The sequence below is a fragment of the Perna viridis genome, chromosome 15 (assembly GCF_037379345.1).
Source record: "Perna viridis isolate PV_CMFRI_1.1 ecotype Kerala chromosome 15, ASM3737934v1, whole genome shotgun sequence".
In the NCBI taxonomy this organism is placed as follows: domain Eukaryota; kingdom Metazoa; phylum Mollusca; class Bivalvia; order Mytilida; family Mytilidae; genus Perna; species Perna viridis.
In genome coordinates, this window is record NC_142459.1 from 26,833,881 (window position 1) to 26,856,866 (window position 22,986).

General features: G+C 34.8%; 1 protein-coding gene and 1 long non-coding RNA gene across 5 annotated transcripts in view; one reads left to right on the forward strand and one right to left on the reverse strand.

Moving 5' to 3' along the window:
• Positions 1 to 4,984, forward strand: part of LOC148597632 (uncharacterized) — a 30,057-nt gene extending 25,073 nt beyond the window's left edge. For all 3 annotated transcript variants that reach the window (XM_088562728.1, XM_088562727.1, XM_088562726.1), the window contains exon 8: positions 2,279 to 4,984. In XM_088562728.1, coding sequence (XP_088418854.1) covers positions 2,279 to 4,269 — 1,991 coding nt within the window. In that variant the 3' untranslated portion in view covers positions 4,270 to 4,984. The remainder of the gene's footprint in view (positions 1 to 2,278) is intronic.
• A 12,316-nt stretch (positions 4,985 to 17,300) lies between these two features.
• Positions 17,301 to 22,681, reverse strand: LOC148597633 (uncharacterized). Of its 2 annotated transcripts, none has more exons than XR_015918826.1 (5): positions 22,486 to 22,681; positions 19,854 to 19,971; positions 18,730 to 18,898; positions 18,082 to 18,238; positions 17,301 to 17,484 (listed from the first exon to the last, which is right to left on the reverse strand). It is a non-coding gene; the product is annotated as an uncharacterized LOC148597633 (long non-coding RNA). The 2 variants fall into 2 exon arrangements; XR_015918827.1 differs by having other exon boundaries at positions 18,833 to 18,898; positions 22,486 to 22,679.
• Positions 22,682 to 22,986: the final 305 nt, after the last annotated feature.

Below are 22,986 nucleotides of genomic sequence, written 5' to 3' on the forward strand. Positions count from 1 at the left end.
TGGTTAGATAACAGAATTACAGGAAATGTTTAGCCAGCCGGGCAAAGACTGCGGTTCGACAACTGAGTTGGAGACAAAGTATAGACAACTGGGACAGAGACAGTGGTTAGACAGAGACAAAAGAGATAAAGACAGTGGTTATACAGCTGGGCAAAGACTGTTGTTAGATAATGGGGTTGGAGACAAAGTATAGACACTAATACTGAGACAACAGGATCAAAGAAAATACAAAGACAACAAGAATAAAGGTAATAATGAGACAACAGGAACGAGACAATATGAACAGACACAAATACTGAGACAACAGGAACAGAGACAATATGAACAGATACAAATACTGAGACAACAAGAACAGGGGCAATACAAAGACAACAAGAACAAACACAATATGTAAAGAGACAAATACTGAGACAATATGAATAGACACAAATACTGAGACAACAGGAACAGAGACAATACTGAGACAATAGGAACAGAGACAATATGACAGACACAACTACTGAGACAACAGAAACAGAGACAATACAAAGACAACAAGAACAGAGACAATATGTACAGAGACAAATACTGAGACAATATGAACAGACACAAATACTGAAACAACAGGAACAGAGACAATACAATGACAACGGGAACACAGACAATATGAACAGACACAAATACTGAGACAACAAGAACAGGGACAATATTGAGACAATAGAAAGAGACAATACTGAGACAACTGGTACAGAGACAATACTGATACAACTGGGACAGAGACAATGCAAAGACAACAGAAATGGAGACGATAGGAACAGAGACAATACCGAGACAATAAAAACAGACAATAGTGAAACAACTGGAACAGAGACAATACAAAGACAACAGAAACAGAGACAATACTGAGACAATAGAATAGAGACAATACTGGTAATATAAAGACAATATGAACAGGGAACATACTTTCTGCCTTGGGTGCAGCATATAGAATACCCATCCTTGTCTATGGCAAGTCGAGGTGGACAAAAATCAATATTTTGTAATATTACAAAATAATTTTTTAATGTTACAAAATCATTTTTTTATATCAGAAAATATTTTTTAATATCAGAAATTGATTTTGAAATATTAATAATTCATTTTCTAATATTACAATATATCATACATTTAGTAATATTACAAATTGAATTTGTAATATTAGGAAATGAATTTGTAATATTAAAAAAAAGAATTTGTAAAATTTAAAAATCACTTTGCAATATTGCAAAATCAGTCACATTTGTTTATAGTACAAAATGATTTTCTAATATTAAAAGAGTAATCAAGGGAACCAAGGTTATAGCGGTAATTAAAAGAATGCAATCCAGGGACAAAGACCGGACACGGAAAACAGACATACACAACAAAGAACATAAAGTTACTAAAATCAAACATACAAAGGAACAAAAGCAAATGAGCAACTCCACTGGAAACTGGGAGCATGGACCAGGTGCACTGGTGGGGTAAGCGTCCTCTGCTTTTCTAGAAACACACGCCGAGTTGCTTATAAAAAGTCAAGTTTGGGCTGGACAAACAAGGAAAAGAATTGTAATTGTATTAAAAAGTCCTTTTTTAATATAAGAAATTCAGTTGAATTTTTAATATTAAAAAAGGGTTCTGTGATATCAAAAGTCCAATTTGTAATATCAGAAAATGAATTTGTAATATTAGAAAATATATTTGTAATATTAAAAAAAAACATTTTTTGATATTATATTAGAAATTCATTAAGTAATATTAAAAATTCATTTTCGAATATTACAAATTCCTGATTTAGTACTATTATAAAATATCACACATTTAGTAATATTGTAAAATGAATTTGTAATATTAGAAATTGATTTTGTAATACAAATGTATTAAAAAATCACTTTGCAATATTGCAAAATCAGTCACATTTTTTTTATATTATAAAATGATTTTCTAATCGTAATTGAATAAGACAAATCCAACATGTAATACCAGAAAATCAATTTCTAATATTAAAAACCATTTTTAATATTAGAAATTTAATTGAATTTTTAATATCAAAAATTTTTTTTTTTTAAATTAAAGAAAGGTTTTGTGATATTAAAAAAATGAATTTATGATATTAAAAAAATCATTTTTTTAATATTAGAAAAGACTTATTTTTGTCCAATTTGGCTTGCCATACTTTTCCATACTATTCAGGTTTCAAATTAAATTGTTGTGTCATTCTGCTAAACATTTTATTATTTTTGATACACAAATAATTAAACATAATTTTTTTTTATTATAGAAAAATATCAGAGTTACATTGAACAATGGCAGGAAGATGAAGTAACATTTACTGTTACTAGGGCAACAGAACAGGTGACCAGATTGGTTCAAGAAAATGGTGTGGTTCTTGTTACCGGAAGTTCTGGATCAGGGAAATCTTCAATTATACACCATGTAGCACTAGAATTACAATCAAAGGAGAAATATGATGTTATCCCAATTGTATCCTCTCCAGCTGATATTGTACAATACAGAGATTTAAAAAAGAATCAAGTTTTTGTCATAGATGATTTTTGTGGGAAGAATTTTATTAATGAACAAGACTTACAAACATGGAAAGAACAGGCTGACCAAATTGAGCAATTATTTCTTTCTGAAAATAAAAACCGAAAAGATGCAAAATCAGATAAAAAGGGGGTAACTTATGGACGAATGATAATTCTTATTTCATGTCGTTTGCAAATATCAAAGGATGCAAGATTCGAGTCAATGAAGATGTTCAACAAACCATCAGTAGACTTGCAATCCAAGAATTATTGCTTACTGCCTAAAGAAAGACATAATATGATCAGCAAGTACACAACTCTATCAGAATATAACTTACAAATAATGGATGAAATGATGGACAAGTGTTCCTTTTTTCCATTGCTGTGTAAAATGTCGAAGGGAAAACAAGTAGAGCAGTTGACTGAACTTTTCACATCTCCTGTTGATAGTATAAAGAATGATATCAAAGACATGATAGAAAATAAACATTTTGAGTTCTGTGCCTTGGTATTATGTGTATTGTTTCCAAATGAATTAGAAGAATCGTATATGAATCCAAGAACAACACCAGAAAATGTTAAAGTGAAAGTAACAGAAATAGTGGCTAATTTTGATATCAATCTAAAAATAGAACTGAAAAGAAAACAACTTGTTGACACCTTCCATAAACTTGATGGAACATATATCAAGAAAACAGGATCAGTCTACAGTATAGCCCATGATAAACTGTATGATATGGTTGCTGTAACTTGTGGTCAAAAACTTGTGGAACTTTTCATTGAATATTCACCTTCATCATTCATAGCAGAAAGATTCAAACTTAAATCAGGTCAAAATCTAGAACAAGATGATTCCTTCCTGTATTTATCTGATGATACTGAGATTGTTTACTTTGACAGAATATTCAGAGATCTCAAAGAACAAGATGGAAAGTCCTTCTTTGATAATCAACAGTTGAAAGAAAAAAGATATAAAGATAAAGTGATGGGATATATAAAAGAACACACAGATTCATGTAAACAATTATTCCTTGAGTTGGATGATGATAAATATAGATCCTTTTTTAACAAACGTAAATTTTATACTAGTACACCAATGATTGAAGCCTCAAAGATTGGTTTTTATGAATTAGTTAAATATCTCATTTCTATAAAATGTAATGTAAACAAAACAGATAGGTTTGGATTTTCACCTTTGTACTATATTTATAAGACTGGCCATGTAAATATTGTACAACTGTTAATAACAAATGGTGTAAACATTCAAGATGTTTTGTGTGAGGCATGTTACCATGGTGATATTAATACTGTGAGAATGTGTCTAGATAGAAATGTTGATGTGTCACAGTGTAGTAGTGGTGTGTATGGACATACTCCACTGTATGGTGCATGTGTGAGGGGTCATATTGACATTGTGAGATTGTTGTTAGATAGAAATGCTGATGTGTCACAGTGTAGTAGTGGTGTGTATGGACATACTCCACTGTATGGTGCATGTGTGAGGGGTCATATTGACATTGTGAGATTGTTGTTAGATAGAAATGCTGATGTGTCACAGTGTAATAGTGGTGAGGAGGGAGAGACTCCACTGTATGTTGCATGTCTGGTGGGTCATATTGACATTGTGAGATTGTTGTTACAGAATAATGCTGACCCAACTCAGAGAATCAGGTTGGGTCTCACACCTTTAGATTTGGTTGATGAATCAATTAAAAAACTTTTAAGGAGTTACATTAAACATTGATATTCATTCTTTATGTCAATAATCTGCACATGATTTATTTTTTATGACCTTTTATTTCTTTTATTTTAAGAATGATATATCACTTGTGGGGTCTTGTTTTAATCAACTTTTTATGCTGAATCAGAATATATAATTATTTTTATGATTTGTGAGAAAAAAGTTGTTTTTCAAAATTTTCTGGAATGTTCTGAACAATGGAAGTTTTGTATTTTGAGTTGATTTTAGTGATTTATTTTTATATTTTAAGTTTTTGACCCATGTTGTGGGGTCTTGTTTTACTCGACTCATCGTTCTGCATCAGTTAAAATTAATAATTTTTAGATTTGGTAAAAAAAGTTGTTTTTCAAAATTTTCTGGAATGTTCTGTACAGTAGAGGTTTTGTATTTTGAGTTGATTTTAGTGATTTATTTTTATATTTTAAGTTTTTGACCCATGTTGTGGGGTCTTGTTTTACTCAACTCATCGTTGTGCTTCAGATTAAAGTAATAATTTTTAGATTTGGTAAAAAAAGTTGTTTTTTCAAAATTTCTCTGCTTCAAATATCACAAAATTAATATGCAGTCATCTTTGACAACATTTTATAATTTTTATATTCAAAATCTTTTGAGGTATAAAAAAAAAAATTTTAAACTGTAAATCTAGTTCACATTACTTTGTACATTCTTATTATTTGGTGTAAATAGAGATTTCTAGGAGAAAATAAAAATATTATCAGTTTCAGTGTTTTTTTTTTCCTCAAAAGTGACATAGTATGGCATGGATCTTATTTTTTGAGGTGGAGGAGGGGAGAAAATAATTGTTTATGCCATTCAATCCACAGGGTGGATCCATGGTGAATGTATAATGGGCGCATACCTCCCTTAAAAAAAACAAAAACAAAAAAAAAAAGCTTTCCTATTCTGCTAAATATTGTGTTATGGCAATTTGTCATACTCATTAATATATCATAATCTGGTTTCCTTTTATATAGTTATTCTCGTAATTCCTTTAAAAAAAGTCCTGGATCTGCCCCATGGGGGGACTGGTTTAGACAAGTGTTCAATTTACCAAGGTTCAAAATAAACTTTTATGGAGAGACTGGTTTAGACAGGTGTTCGGTTTACCAAGGTTCAAAATAAACTTTCATGGAGAGACTGGTTTAGACAGGTGTTCAGTTTACCGAGTTCTAAAATAAACTTATATGGAAGGACTGGATTAGACAGGTGTTCGGTATACAAAGGTTTAAAATAAACTTATATGGAGAGACTGGTTAAAACAAGTGTTTGGTTAACCAAGGTTCATAATTAACTTGTATGGATAGACTGGTGTAGACAGGTGTTCAGTATAAGGTGTAAAATAAACTCATATGGAGGGACTGGTTAAGACAGGCGTTTTGTATACGAAGGTCTTAAATTAACTTATATGGAGGAACTGGTCTAGACAGGTGTTCGATTTACCAAGGTCTAAAATAAACTTATATGGAAGGACTGGTTCAGACAAGTAATCGGTTTACCAAGGTTCATAATAAACTTGTATGGATAGACTGGTTTAGACAGGTATTCAATTTATAAAGGTGTAAAGTAAACTTATATGGGGGACTGGTTTAAACAGATGTTCGGTTCACGAAGGTCTAAAGTAAACTGATATGGAGAGACTTGTTTACACAGGTCTTTGGTTTAACAAGGTTCAAAATAAACTTGTAAGGAGAGACTGGTTTAGACAGGTGTATAGTAAACTTATAGGGGGACTGGTTTATACAGGTGTTCGGTTTACTGAGGTCTAAAATAAACTATATGGAGAGACTGGTTTAGACAATTGTATGGTTTACAACGGTTAAAAAAAAACATGAACAGACTGGATTAGACAGGTGTTCGATTTACCAAGGTTCAAAATAAACTATATATGGCGAGACTGGTTTAGACAGGTGTTCAATATGGAGAGACTGGTTTTGACAGGTGTTCGGTTTCAAGGTAAAAAAAACAGATGAAAAGACTGGTTAAGACAGGTGTTCGGTTTACGAAGGTCCAAAGTAAAATTATATGGAGAGAATGGTTGAGATAGGTGTTTGATATGGGGAGACTGGCTGTGACAGGTGTTCGGTTTTCCAAGGATGAAAAAACAGATGAAGAGACTGGTTGAGACAGTTGTTCGATTAAGCAAGATTCGAAATAAACTTGTATGGAATGACTGGTTTAGACAGGTGTTTGGTATATGAAGGTCTAAAATAAACTTGTATGGATAGATTGGTTAAGAAATGTGCCTGGTATACGAAGGTATAAAATAAATTTATATGGAGAGACTGCTGAAGACTGATGTTCGATATACAAAGTTTTAAAATAAACTGATATGGGGAGACTTGTTTAGAAAGGTGTTCTGTTTAACAAGATTCAAAATAAACTTCCATTGAGAGACTGGCTTAGACAGGTGTTGGGTTTACCGAGGTCTAATTTAAACTTATATGGAGAGACTGGTTTAGACAAGTGTTCGGTTTAACAAGGTTCAAAATGAACTTATATGGAGGGACTGGTTTAGACAGGTTTTGAATTTACAAAGGAATAAAGTAAACATATATGGGGACTGGTTTAGACAAGTGTTCGTTTAACCAAGTTTCAAAATACACTTATTTGAAGAGACTGGTTTAGACAGGTGTTCGGTATACGAAGGTCTAAAATAAACTGATATGGAGGGACTGGTTTAGATAGGTGTTCGATTAACCAAGGTTGAAAATAAACTTATATGGAGAAAATGGTTTAGACAGGTGTTCGGGGTCTAATATAAACTTACATGGAGGGACATGCAAGATTAATCAAGGGAACTAAGATTCGAATGATTCCAAAGATAAAGACAAGACTGGGAGGGCAGGGTGGACGGGGATGAGGAAATCGGTGGTTTAAAGGTTGGAGAACGGTGTTGGAAGGGACGGGGAACGGTGGTCGAAGAGACGGGGAACGGGATATGGCAAATACGAGAAGCGGGGATTATGGTTGGGAAAATTAACCAGGGGTAAAGTTAAAGGGTCGGGAAGCGTTTGTTGGGAGGGTGGGAGGCGGTGGTATATAGAGAGGGAAGCGGGATAAAGTACCTCCCTGTCCACCCGTCAAAGAGAATATTCAAACACTACAAAGCAAATATAATAACTAGTTATAATAACTCCACTAAAAATAGAGCGTGGACCGGATGCACCGGTATGGTGCTTGCGTTTTAAAATATCAAGTGATTGTGACAAATAGAGAAAGTTGTAACGAAAAAAAACATATGTACAACCGTCATAGATCATCGACTACAGAAATAAATACTACATTTTAGGGTAAACACTAAAAATAATAGATACATGTATCATTGAGATGGAATCCATCTGTTTGAGTCCCTATGAGGAAAAAATCTTACGCATCAGCAATGCACAACATATTCAACTTACGAAAATGTATCGCGCAAAACACATTACAGCCCAAACAGAACACAGTTACAATGTATGCAGACAAAAGATCATTAATTTGATCTTGACATCAACATTCACGGTCGAAGATCACCAACCATGGTACGCCACACATCGTCTTGAGTTGTGATCTAACCTAATGTCAAATATCAAAAGCTTACACAAGAAAAAAGCAACAGGCTGGTCACGATTTATTACAGACGGAAGGACGGAGTAATTACTATAGGGATTGATTGATTGATTGATTGATTATAGTTTAACGTCATAGGGCAGATATTTCATGCATTTCAGGACTAGAACGATTGACCAATCGAACAGACCTTGTTTTAAATTGTACCAGTCCGACACGCTAAGCTCAATTTTTATTGTACATGTACTAGCTCACAGAAGCAACAGCCCACAGGACAAGTAGGAATGTCTCCTCACTCAGACACATTATTCTGACCACGAGCCAACCAGTCGTCACTGGATCTCCGTATACTGTGTTCTTGTTGCTACCAATTTTAAAATTTTTGCGACTCGGCCGAGGTTTGAACCAACAACCTTCCGCACTCGAGGCGAGCACGATATCCTGAGACCACCTAGGCGGTTATTACTATAGGGCGCCAACCACATAGTGGCGGAGCCTTAGTGAGTCTGAAACCGCCCCACCTAAAAAATCTGGTTCTGCGCTTGGGACTTGCTAATAAGTGAATAAATATAAGCTGTGTCGCAAGGCTTTGTCTTATTGATGAAGTAAAATGCCAGAGTTTCATTGATATAGATATTTTTTGTACTGGCTCACATATTTTCTTTCAAAAAGCAAAAGTAAAAGTATTACTTCTTGATTCTGTCATTTTAGATAACATGTTCTAAATGTCCATTGAAAATACATTTATTAGACGAAATAAAAGCACTTTTATAATCGTGAAGGAGGAGGCGAATAAAATTGTAGATCGTGAATATGATCGTGAACAAATTTCAAATTATTTCCTCAGTACCAAAATCATACGTTATATTTATATGCATCAACTGACTACGTTTTGTACAGAAAAAATATCTCTGAAACTCGTACAAAGTTTTACATGTATTGCTTCAAGTAAGTGTCATCCTAGTATACTGCGTCACCTCAACTTGGATTGTCACACCGAATTTACCACAATAAACATGTCTCTCACAACAACAAAAACGAGAACAAAATTAATAAATAAACCAAATTTGTGTCGACCTCGACGAACCTGGATTGAAGATTTCATTTTCGTTTATTTTATTTTCTTGAAAAGAGAGAAATTCTTAGTTTTGCAGCGAATAAAATGTAATGTACCGCCCATTTTTACTGAGAAAATGAAGATCTGGGGGATCACGAAGGATTTCTAAAACGCTCCTTATCTGTGATCTTATCTGTGATTCTAAAAAAAATCTAAACTGCCAAAAATATATTTTTTTCACTCGCCATGTCATTTTTACCCTTAAAAGAAAATTTCATCCTAATTGGAGAATTTATTTTTTTAGCGGTAAAGTCGGTTTCTATGGCAACGGGCAACATATTGGTTGATATATATTCTTAGACTTAACTTCTGGTTGAACCGCATATGTGTACAAAGTTTCATAATACTCCACCTTGCGTATTCTGAGATCACGGTCGGACAAAATTTCATAGCGGAAGAAACAGAGCAAAATCATTCGTTTCTTAAACTTCATTTTAAGAGCATTAATTATATGTTTTCGTTATATTCGTTATACATGTATTCGCATTTTTTTCAACTAACCAGAAATATAAAAATTCTCCTTGAATTTTCTACTTTCAGTTCCAATCGCGGTTCAGTCCGCAGTCGTGGTTTTCAACCTGTAGATACGATATTGTACTATGTACTAATTCGACAAGGAATAAAAGTGAAGTGTCTCCAGACGTGGAAATTGAGAGAAACTAAGCCTTAAGTTCTGTTATCTGAATAATACTAAGGGAAGTCAACTAATTTAGACTGGTGCACTAGTAACCAGCCTGTGTGCCATACATGTCATAGAGGGATACTGCAACTCGAATGGTGAACTGGTAACCAGCCTGTGTGTCATACATGTCAATGAGAGATACTACAATACGGAGTGGTGCACCAGTAACCAGCCTGTGTGCCACACATGTCATATAGAGGTACTACAACTCGGAGTGGTGAACTGGTAACCAACCTGTATGTCATACATATCATAGAGAGATACTACAACTCGGAGTGGTGGACTGGTAACCAACCTGTATGTCATACATATCATAGAGAGATACTACAACTCGGAGTGGTGAACTGGTAACCAGCCTGTGTGTCATACATGTCAATGAGAGATACTACAATACGGAGTGGTGCACCAGTAACCAGCCTGTGTGCCACACATGTCATATAGATGTACTACAACTCGGAGTGGTGGACTGGTAACCAACCTGTATGTCATACATATCATAGAGAGATACTACAACTCGGAGTGGTGCACTGGTAACCAGTCTGTGTGTCATACATGCCATAAAGAGATACTACAACTCGGAGTGGTGAACTGGTAACCAGCCTGTGTGTCATACATGTCATAGAGAGATACTACAACTCGGAGTGGTGAACTGGTAACCAGCCTGTGTGTCATACATGTCATAGAGAGATACTACAACTCGGAGTGGTGAACTGGTAACCAGCCTGTGTGTCATACATGTCATGGAGATGTACTACAACTCAGAGTGCTGGACTGGTAACCAGCCGGTGTGTCATACATGGCATAGAGAGATACTACTCGGAGTGGTGCACCAGTAACCAGCCTGTGTGTCATAGGCGTCATGGAGAGATACTTTATTTAGATATGCCAATGGACATGTATCCAGTCAGTGGTTCGAAAAATAAATACTGAGTTTACAGATAAAAAACGGCCCTTTTAAGGGCCACCTAAATATTTCAAAACGTATTCTTAATTGATGTATATTTGAAATAAAGAACAAAGCTCCGGGTCCGCCCTTTGATTTTCTGTCCGGAATTTTAATTAAACTATCATACGCATGTGTAATATTTTACAATTACGTCCCAACATCTAAAAAAGCTATTTTATTTTTCGATAGAAGTATTAAAGACGGAACTTGATAATTTTACTACATGTACATGTATACAAGGTAGAGAAATTAAATACAGATTTTGTACTTGATGTATTTATTTTCTTGATTAGGTTATACTATGGTTAATCATGCATGGTATATAAAAATGAAACCTACAGACACAGCTGAGACGGTTTCTTTATTCATATCCATTACAAACAATAGTACACATATGACCAACTTAGCTTATTCTTCGTTTTCAAGCGTTTTTATGATGAATTATTGGCGAATCAAAAGTTTGTAAAGAAGGGAGCTATATGTTTTTTTACTGGTTTTGTAAGTTGTTAAGTGGAATATCAATGTGCATTTAATTTTATGGGCTAAGACAAGTAATATTCTAGATTTAAATATCAACTACCCTTTCCCCGGGAAAATGAAATGCAAACCAATAATTTCTTTAAGCATGGGCATTGAGTGAAACCATAAAAAACCAAAGCAGCATGGGCATTGAGTGAAACCATAAAAAAACCAAAGAAGCATGGACATTGAGTGAAACCATAAAAAACAAAGCAGCATGGACATTGAATGAAACCATAAACAACCAAAGCGGCAAGGGCATTGAGTGAAACCATAAAAAAACCAAAGCAGCATGGACATTGAATGAAACCATAAACAACCAAAGCGGCATGGGTATTGAATGAAACCATAAAGAACCAAAGTGACATGGACATTGAAATGAACCATAAACAACCAAAGCGGCATGGACATTGAGTAAAACCATAAGCAACCAATGCGGCATTGGCATTGCATGAAACCATAAACAACCAAAGGCGCATGGGCATTGAATGAAACCATAAACAACCAAAGCGGCATGGGCATTGAATGAACCCATAAACAACCAAAGTGGCATTGGTATTGCATGAAACCATAAACAACCAAAGGCGCATGGGCATTGAATGAAACCATAAACAACCAAAGCGGCATGGACATTGCATGAAACAATAAACAACCAAAGCGGCATGGGCACTGAGTGAAACCATAAACAACCAAAGCGGCATGGGCATTGAATAAAACCATAAACAACCAAAGATGTAAAGCAGCAGATGAATCTTCCAAAATTATATTGCTTTAATTGCACGAAAGTTTTGTTCCTTTCTTGAAAAAGGAACTTACGTGTTTTGCTTTGAGAAATAACAATGTACAGATGAGATCAGTTTTAACTTCTCATAAAACTGACCTAGAACTGTCAGAAGAATTGATCTATGACAGATTTAGAACAGTTCTCGGACATTTCTAGCAGAGCCGGTGCTACTAGAAGAACTGCTAAAACTGTCAGACGAGCTGACTCTAGTAGCAGAACCGTTCTCGTAGAGCCGGTTCTGCTATCAGGACTGTCAGACGAGCTGACTCTAGTAGCAGAATTGTTCTCGTAGAGCCGGTTCTACTATCAGAACTGTCAGAAGAGCTGACTCTAGTAGCAGAACCGTTCTCGTAGAGCCGGTTCTGCTATCAGAACTGTCAGAAGAGCTGACTCTAGTAGCAGAATTGTTCTCGTAGAGCCGGTTCTGCTATCAGAACTGTCAGAAGAGCCAGCTCCAGAACTGTTCTATGACACTTTTAGAACTGTTCTAGAACCGTTCCTCTGACAGTTCCCCTGAGAGATTAGAACGGATGTCATTTGTAGCTCTTGTGGCATATTCTGATTTTGTGGAGTTACAATAAGGTACCATTTATGCATAAAACAACGAAACAAACCCGTTTGGCCCGTTATGAGTCATTGCGTCTCATTGTAACTCTGGAAAAGCAGATACACGGGGTCGTGTCAGGATGGATTCCAGGCTATTATTTTCACAATTGTGCCTTTATTGTACACAAAATTAAGAAAATTTGCCACAAAAAAAATGTCTAACGCCACTTGTTTATACCTTAAAGCACCAAAGCTGTGGTACTTTTCTAATTTTTTGCCCTTAAATGGAAATTAGACCGTTAAAAAACTACACTTTGTGAAACCTAAAGGTATCCAAACTGTGGTATATTCAAATATTTCAACGGCACGAGACAAAAGACGTGTAGCCTAATGACATACAAGTAAAAACTAAGAAAAAGTGTACATTTACAATATCTGCACAAGTATACAACAGACATTTTATTCTGACTCTCACTCATCAAACGTTGTTTTATTTATTCGTGGATTTGAAATGCTTGTAATTGTTTTATTTATACGTGGATTTGGAATGCTTGTACATTTCTTTATTTATTCGTGGATTTGAAATGCTTGTAAATTGTTTTATTTATACGTGGATTTGAAATGCTTGTAAATTGTTTTATTTATATGTGGATTTGAAATGCTTATAAATTGTTTTATTTATACGTGGATTTGAAATGCTTGTACAATGTGGTAATGTGGAAAAAAGACCTTTTGGTGAATATAAATAATTTACGAAATTCCAATTTAATTTATTTTGTTCTTATTAACCGCATCAATGGTCTTAGGGTAGCGTGCCTCAAGTGCGGACAGTCATGCGCCGAGTCACACCAAAGACTTTAAAATTAGTAGTCACTGATTCGTCGCAAAACTCGCGCTATTAAGAGGTTAAAGTGACAACTGGTGCGCTCGGAATCAGAATGTGTCCGAATGGAATGGCATGCTACCTGCGGACTGTTGTTTCTCTAAGCTACCACAATGAAGATCCGCTTCGGTATGTTGGGCTAATTTAAATAAGGCAGGGTCTGTTCGATTAGTCAATCGTTGTCGGGTTGAAATGCCTGTAAAATCTACCGTAGGTCGTCAAACCTTAATCAATCAATCAATCTTATTAATTTCTATCAGATTCTCAGATTCAGATTCCGTTGATTGGTTGCAAGGATCTATATTTAACTCATTGTTGGTTGTAAACTTTTACAGTTCCTCACCATAAGTTGTGATTATAATACAATCATAGCATATTTACAAGAAAAGCATTGAAATGAAGATTTTCTAATAAATCTACAAAAATGAGCATATTTGAATTATAGAAGTGTTTTAAGTCTTAATTTACATCTCTTTAAAAATTATGTGTATTATAGCAAGTCACTTTAAACATGAAATATTAAATGTAGAGACATGTTTGTCTCTACAAATGATTATAACCAGAGAATATAAATTACAGTTCATTTTAGTTAACTAGGGAGGCAAGAATAAGCTTGTTGTCTCAATGTCAAAGCACAGCCAATAAACTTACTTACTTAACACGGGAGAACATTTGATTCTGTACCTAAACGAAACTCAAGTTTGTGAATACTAGATCACCTATTTTCGGTCATATTTTACGTCTAATAATGCTTTAAGTAGGACATACCAATAAAAAAAATGGTATTCATTCTCTATTTGATTGTAGCTACATAATTTGCAGAGTTTTTGTTCCCAGGTTTGCTTATGTGCACTACATCTCAACTTGAATAAGCCAATCCTATACAAATCTAAATAAGTTTCAAACGTATGTTCCAGTTTAACATTTGTGAATACTGTTCTAGTTTTTGCAAATTGTTGATTTCGGCAAGAAACCGCTGGATGTATTGGTCACGCAGCCTTTGTTGTATGACATGTATTGACGGTAAAGATTGGTCTTGTTGATTCCACAAGTAACAAACTCCTAATTCCTCTAAAATATTTTTAACTTCACTAGCCCAATTGTGCTTGCCACTTTCGGATTCTGCTTTCGTGTAGTTATAAACTATTTTCAAAATGTTACTGTAATCCAGCGAAATAATTTTCATTCACCATTTTAAGAGCCTTTCTATTCGAATAATTCGACAAGGAAAACGGCCCAGTTCGTAGACAACCTCTAGCACTGCTGGACCCATAGATTCGACCAGATAATAGTGCATGGGAGGAACGGATTATCGACCCAATCCACTACTCCATGCGGGATTTACCTATTTGTTCCGTCAGATTACAATGGCCTTCATACATCAGCTGAAAATATTAACACTACTCTCTGTTCATATCTTGCACATTTTAGGTTGCGATCACGCCATATTTGAAAAATACCTGAAATGTATAGATTAAAGATCTGGAACTCACCGATTCACGAGTTTAGCCTACAACACCAGGGGCGGATTCAGGCGGGGGCGTGGCGGGCGTGCCCCCTCCTAAAATTTGCAAAGCATGGGATGTCACGGGGTAGATTTAGGCGGTTGAAATTTTAATTTCTCGCTAATTTTACCACAAAAGATATCTACATTGTACCCACTTCAGAATATTTCATAAAATTAACCTAAATAATTTTTAATTGTGCGCCTCCTAATCTAAAATCCTGGATCCGCCCCTGAACATAGCTAAGAAAAAGAATTGAATATCTTGTCCCTATTATAAAAGCACAACAATTTCAGTTTTTCGATATATATATATTCGATAAGGGCGTATCCAGGATTTCAAGTTAGGGGCGCCTACATTTGATTAGAATTAAAGACCAAGCGAAGTGAGGCAAGCAAAAATAAAAATTTCATTCGAAAAATAAAGTTTACTCAGTCTTAGTGGGCGTATGGCTGATGCGCCTTTTCTAATTGCGTACCCTCAAATTCCACAAGCAGATTCAATTACCCTTCTTCTTTCTCTGCATCTGTATCTGGAACTTACGTTTTTAATACCAATAGGACTAACCATCCTTTGTATATATAGGATTTGTATTGTCGACATAAAATAATTCAAAATTGATTTTCACAGTCGGTTTCAAAAAGATTGCTTGACATATGCACTAAGGGCAGTATTCATGTTTAGACTTCGTTCTGTCATTTTTGTGCAGACAAAACTGTAGGTATAACCAGGGACAGTTGGAAGTTTAGTTGAATCATAAACGGTTTTCTATATCTGGAATTTTTCAGATTTGAAAGGGGCGAATTGCTCACTTTCCCCAGTATTTTCACGAAAGTAACAAAATTTTCCAACGAAAGGTTGTTTCTAACCCCACTGCATATACTAGGACCAATATTACATGTTTTTTCCTACGCTAGTTCGCCCTTTCCATTGGGGATTTTTTATTGAGTCCAAGTTTGCTGTTCTCACATTCATATCAAAGAAGTCAAAAAGGTTTCAAATATGAAAAAGAACAAGTTACTATGCCCCAATTCACCTGCCTCTCGCAAAGCCCCACGTCCCCGATCAAAATATTCCCGATTTCTCCTTATCTTATAAAAGACGACAAAATGTACCACTCAGGAAATTAATTTCATTACCTCTCACTGGCCTAGCTAAATGTGTGAAGTATATCTCCATGAAATGCACAGCAATGTAAACATAAAAAAACAAACTTTTTTCCCAGACCAAAAGTGGTATTTAAGTTTGCAAGCATATTCTTCCTAAGAACTACTTAGTAAGGTACACTGAAAATCTTATATTACGCCCCGTGCAGGCCCGGGTGTTTAAAAGAATAGGCCTGCAGCAGAGCTAAGCTTGTCGTAAAAGGCGACTAAATAGAGCTCAGAAACCTAGCCGGGGGCTAGGCGCTGTGCCCACAGAGCAACCGAGATGTGTGCCCCGAGGGTGGAATGGTGTACCCCTGGCATGTTACATGTAGGGGTTGTCAGGCTATAATACGAAAACCTGACCGCAAACCAAAGTGGTGCACCGTGTTGGGAAAGATGTCACATTCCTCGCACGTTAAAGACCCCTGCTGTGGTATTCGATAGGAGTAGGAACCTTTGCCCTCCGCCACAGGAGGCTAAATTGCCCGACCTTACCCATCCCCCTTTTTCTAGTTGCAATCAAAATTTGTCGACCCTATTATCTATGTGTCCCATCCTTTTTTTTTAATTTCATGTTCATTTTATCATCCATTTCATGTTCATCGTCTGAATATTGCTGAAATATTGCTGCTCGGATGTTAAACCCCAACAAACAAACATCTTATATTACAGGTAAGTTTAAGCACGAGTAATTATTGGCAAGAAAACTTGGATAGTACTGTAGGCATCCTCACTGAGGCCCAGAAAATTTATATGTCAGTTTCAGGTTTCACTGGAAGAAAAAATAGGGTAGGTATAGGTTAAATTATTTTATGGACACATATGGTAGGATGTCTTGACTTTAATAGTGCTCAACTGAAAAATGACAACTTAGCATCATTTCATGAAAAGGAAAATACCAAAAAATGTGCTAGAGTAGAGAAAAAATAGCACAGGTAGGATAACCTTTAAAACATGTTTTCTCTGGCCTAAGAGAACAACAACCAACTACTCAAGTGCATTTATTGTCTTACCCCTGATGATGTTGTCCCCTTAAAAGTATCAGACATTATTTAATTTCCCTTAATGTTGCATTACTTTCAATTTGATATCAAAATTTCATTAAGGGGTTATTAAAGACAAAAATGCTTTTATGCATGTAAAACCATTATGGTGGATTATCTCCCTTTGCAGGTTTGAAGAATTATTGTCTTCTCATACACTTCCATTTATGATCTATTATTCAGACTATAATGCCTAACCTTCTTAGAAATTTTTTGAAATCCATTGACCACTTTAATTGTGGTGCTTACAACCTGAAGTTGGACAGACATTGGACAATTGATAATCTACAGAAAAGCAACTAAAACTAATCATAATTTAATCAGATGACTTTATTATGATTGACTTGTAAGATAACAAAGCTTTCGTATACTTTAAAATACTTTCATAAAATTATATAAAATTTTATTTCAATAAAAGTTCAGTCTTTAATACTTTTCCACTGTTCTAACAATCCAATGGTTCCAGCTTATTTTGATCCTTATGACTGCTGTCAACCTACAAATAAAAAGAAAGTGCACTCATTAAACTACAATTTAAATAGTTCAGTAATTATAATAGAAATTTATGATACATATCCATACACTCTCTAAAGTAAGATAAAATTCCCTTTTGTACTCTTTATGTCCTAAACCACAGCAACATATTGTTTTTCCCTCAACATTATATAAATTAAATTGAAATGATGTGCCTTTAGCATGCATTTATTATGTCCCTTTTTAATATAAGCCACATCCTTGATTTGATGATGCAATTTAAAATATCATGTTAAACTAAAAGTTAAATATTGTTGTCAAGTGAGTCTATGTTCTAGATACTAAGTTTTAGGTAACCAATAAAAAAGCAGAAAGTGGAAAAATCAGAAGAAAATGTATTCACTAAAACAGGAAACACAATTGTAATATATAGGGTTTGAAAAAGTTTTATTCTGCTTAAAAACAAATTTTTTATCACTTCTGCATCTGAATATGCAAACTCAATTTAAGTATGCAGTTAATTCAAAAGAGAGGCATACATATACAGTGTATTCAGTAATTCATATTATAGTATAAAAAATTATCTGTCTAAATATTTTACTGAAGTAGTATAATATACCTTAAATTAGGGATTATTGAGATGTTTTTAATTCTGCAAAAATGTGACTAGAGCATTCAAGTACTATGTATTTATCATAAAGCTTTCTCCACAAGGGTAATACTACTTGGTGTTCAGGCCAATGTAACTGGTATCTATGGAAACTTTAAATAATTTGCTGAAAAAAACAACATACAAAGAATATTTTAGCAATACAGTAAGATACAGCATATTGAAGATATCAAAGAACTCAATGTATTAGTAATCAAAACAAAGTTTGATTTTATCCCTTTTACATATATGAGAACCAAAATGAAAACAGTGTCCCAATTCTTAATTTGAAAAAGATGTAATAAACCTGCCTATCATAGAGTGCAAAACTTCTTGCAGGCTACAGACTGAAAATGCTTTCCACTAAACATGTTTTTTTTTATTTTTTAACTGAAGTTGCAGCATATATTATCAAAACTGGTTTTATAATTTTAAAAGATTGTGAGTTTACTAAAAATGAACAGCTGGATTGAAGCACATAACATTCCTCCCCTTTTTAAAACAAACACAGTATTAAAACTGAGTAAAATGTTAAAAGTTTTCAGATAATAATAAAAAAAATGTTTGAGTTATCATAAGGATGAAAGCTAAAGATACACACAAAGTAAACAACAATACCTCTCTCCAGGACTGGTGTTGAAAACTTTTAATGAACTAACTAACTAGACAAAGTTACTGCTAGAGGGCACTCACATCCACTTAATCACAAATGTATATGTACCTGCAAGGCTTTCAATAATGTGATGTAACAGACACAGCATCATTTCATCTCAAGAACAAACTGCATCTGAAATACATGAACGTGTGCAAAACAATGATAATTGATACAGGTCATGTAACCTAATAATTAAGTTCAACCTATTCAGTACTGAACACAGTTATGACAATGCATATTTGTATAAAGATTATGTTTTCTCATAAAATCTTTATTTCTTTAGCATGCCTAGTATGTTCATGATCTACATGTTCATATATGTACATGTATATGGTGATCAAAATTTGATTAAAATACAGTAATTAGAATCCAAGAATTTACTCTAAAGATTGTTATTAACAAAAAAGATAACTTGATTATCTCAATCTGCTACCTTCCAGATATACTCAGGGGCGTAGCTGCCTATACGCAAATACGCAGTTGCGTACTTTCGGAAAAAGTAACAAAAATAAAAACACACATTTTAAAGATGAAATAAAGGTTATTGATCACATATGCATAACATGAACGTAGTATAGGCTATGAAAAACTGGCTCCAAAATCGTTAAAATTCAGGAGTTTCCCTCAGGGCTTTGCCTTATCAGAGCGACCACCATCCCCCCAGACCCCTCGCCGTAATTTTGCGTACAACTAAAACAGGTCTAGCTACGCCCCTGATACTGGTAACATAGTGTATGTTCAGGTACAAGTGTACTACATACATGTTATCAAACTGTCATATAGAAAACTTTGTTTCTCTCAAGTGATTAAATAATACTGGAGGTTGTGTTCACAAGATCTATGTACAGAATAATGGTTTGATTATCACATTTCATATTTTTTTACAGGAATAGACATTTTCTACACTGATGTATATTGTACATGTGTTATGTACATACATGTTATTTTACCCATACATGTCCTTACAAAAATCATATGATACAAAATATGCAAAAGAAAACTAAATGTAAAATGCACTGCTGTTTTCATCCAGATAGTCAAAGACAATTTTCAAGCTTTTACTGTTAAAAGCATTTTTTTTAAATACCTGAATTTCAATAGTCCATGCTGTGTACATCAAGTGCATAATCTAGGCACTAATAGAGGCAAATGGTTACCAACCAGAATGTAGTAATTCAAAGGTCCATTCAATTCAACTTTGATGTCTGCAAATAAAGAATTGATATATACAAGCACACATGTACGATGTACATACCAGTACTTATCAAATATTTGAAACAGAAAGTTTGTTCAAGGTACATGTAAATCTGTTAGTACAGGTATGGATATGGGGCAATCTATACAAAACCAAATACGAAACTTGAGAGCCGAAATAAGGGCAAAAAAAAAATCACAGAATACAGAAATTGATTGCAATATACTCCCATTCTTTGAGTGGGGTTATAATATTAACGGACTGGTCATTATTTATCTCCAGGGGTTGGATAGCTAAAATGGGGCGGGGGGTGTCAAAGAAAAAAAATACAAATTTTCTTTTTTTTTAATGGGGGAGGGGAGATCATGATTTTCTTTTAATATGAATCGTTTATGGTTATATGGTACAAATAAAATTTATGCCAGAAAATGTAATATGTGTTTTTACATGTATGCCCAAAGTATGCCCTGTGTATGCTATGGGCATTTTAAACCCCAGACTACATTTAGAATTGCTCTCTGAATATGTAACATACACTTTTTTACTTGCCTATGGATGCTTGTGTAGAACACACTTCTATACTCCATTTTGTTTATACAATTACTTCCTGTGTATTTTGTATTCTATTTTTGCCTAAGTCTGAATATAAAATTAATCCATGATCAATCCAGATGGATGTTGACACTTTAGTCTGCATACCTAAACCTAGTCCGAATTTCCTCTGACCCTACAACCCTCCTCTTTTTTATTTGGATATTGATATGTCGGGTCAGAGGAAATTCGGACTAGGAAGAAATATGTCGTTCAATTGTCTATTGTGCGCTAAATCTAAAAGAACTAACTGCATATTCAACTTAAGAGGGAAAATTTTCACCCATCACTATAGTTGGCTAACGTATGCTGGTATAATAGGCGGTTAAATCCGTTGCCATTTGAAAACTCATGAAGTATGCGGTTCAATAATTCTGGATCATATATTATCTTCCAACGATGCTTCCCGCTTTCAAATTTTGATGAAATGACACGATATCGAAATTGGTTATTCATAGACCGTAAGTTAAAGTTGCACGTGTCTGCTTCAAATCCGTTCTTTCACTTAGAAAATACAACTGTGTTAAATAGATTGTCAGTAAAATAAGGAGTTCGCAAATACTCGATTTACTTGAACATTGTAATTTACAAATCGTAACAATCTGGTGACAGGTCAGGTGTATGATATTATTACATGATACATGTAGCAACTGGAAATGATAAAATTAAGGCCTTATGAATTTCTTTGAAAATTATATCAACTTTGGTTTCCGATTAATCCAGGTTAACATTTTGATGATAATAATGGTAGACTTAAGTACAATGTGGGCCGTAAGAAATAGAAAAAAAAGAAAAACAAAACAAAAAAACAAGAATTTAAAGGCTAAAAACGACTAATTCCACTTCCCATAGGCTTCTATGCTAATTTCACAATATTCAATGGCTTCTCTGGACTTTACCTTAACTTTAACCTGCAGAGGACTCTATATCAGCATGATTCTACATATGTCAGCTCACAATCCTCAGAATGGCATGTGGGGTTAGCAGACTTGCAGTGCAGTACTGGTCACCGGAAGTGAAGTGTCTATAAATAGCATGGGAAATCCCAGTGTTTTCACAAGATAGGGGTATATTTAGAAATCATTATGGAGATTAGGCTTCACATCACAAGAAGCAAAATGCACCTATAAAATGTACAGAAATGCTTTTCCTTTCAGAAACTGTTTAAAATTTTTAAATGAGATGAGAACTTTTTTCACAGCACTATGAGGAACAGGGGTAATTTCTGCGTAGGACTATTTTTGCGTACGTTCCAAATGCTCATTGGTTGAATTGGTGGTCTGTAACCTTTAAAGCATTTAATTCATATAAAAACCTAATTATATCAATTGTTCTTTTATTGGTCCACCGTTTGAACACTGTAATAAAACTGCCAATCATGGATTAAATCCAATCAACAGGTTATCATGCATCCATCGGATACCGTAGGCGTGGACACTACACTGTCCACCTGACACGGTGGGCACGTGGACATCTGTCCACCGTGGGCATTAAGGGTGGGCAAAGCGTGGACAACTTGAATTGTCCACCGTGGGCAAAGTGACAACGTCAAAACGATCGTTAGCTGTAGTGTACCTAACACTCTTGTAAAGAAATAAAGGATAGTATTTTCTCTTTTACTAATTAAACAAGTTCAAAACTCACGCTTTACGGACCAAGAATGGGATAATATCCCTCTGGAATTTTACACAAGAATGAGAATACACAACAAATAAACCTGGCAATTTAATAACCTCGCTCCATTACGCTAGCTGTTTTAGATCAACATTTGTGCGCCAGATCGTGACATAGGTCGCTCATTAAAAGTATTTCCTTCACAATATCATAATTTAAATACATTTTTTTTGAATTTACGCAAGGCAACCAATCGTGCTATATGTCGCACACTGATTTTTTTTCTACCAAGCGCAATTTAGTGGTACATGTTACATACCTCATCCGTCCAATTCTGGAATTTTATCTACATTCGTAGAAACGATGTGTTTATATTTCCAATAGTCAAAAATTCAACTTAGGTTACAAGTACTATTTCCCCTTTTTAGTGCAGTCTCGGGGATTTTCCCAACATGGTGAGATAAACCACGATCGACAAAACTCGGGTGACTCCGCTCGGTCGAAGTTGCGACGACTGGTAGTAGGGTATGAATTACGGACATCTCGGTCCACAAACCACTCGGACCGTGTCTCTGGACCACGAGGATTATGTTACAGGACTAATAGTACTATGTTACAGGACAACTCGGACTGTGTTACAGGCCCACTCGGACTAAGTGAACTGGGTCATATTTCGAAGTGAATAAATCATCTTTGTCTGTAATCCCTTTTGGGATTCGGCGCTGGAGATATTTTTTGTTTTGAACTAGTTAACATGGATGGATCTACTTATTTTCTGATAGAAAAAAATAACCTGTGTAACCCTTTGTCCGTATAGGTT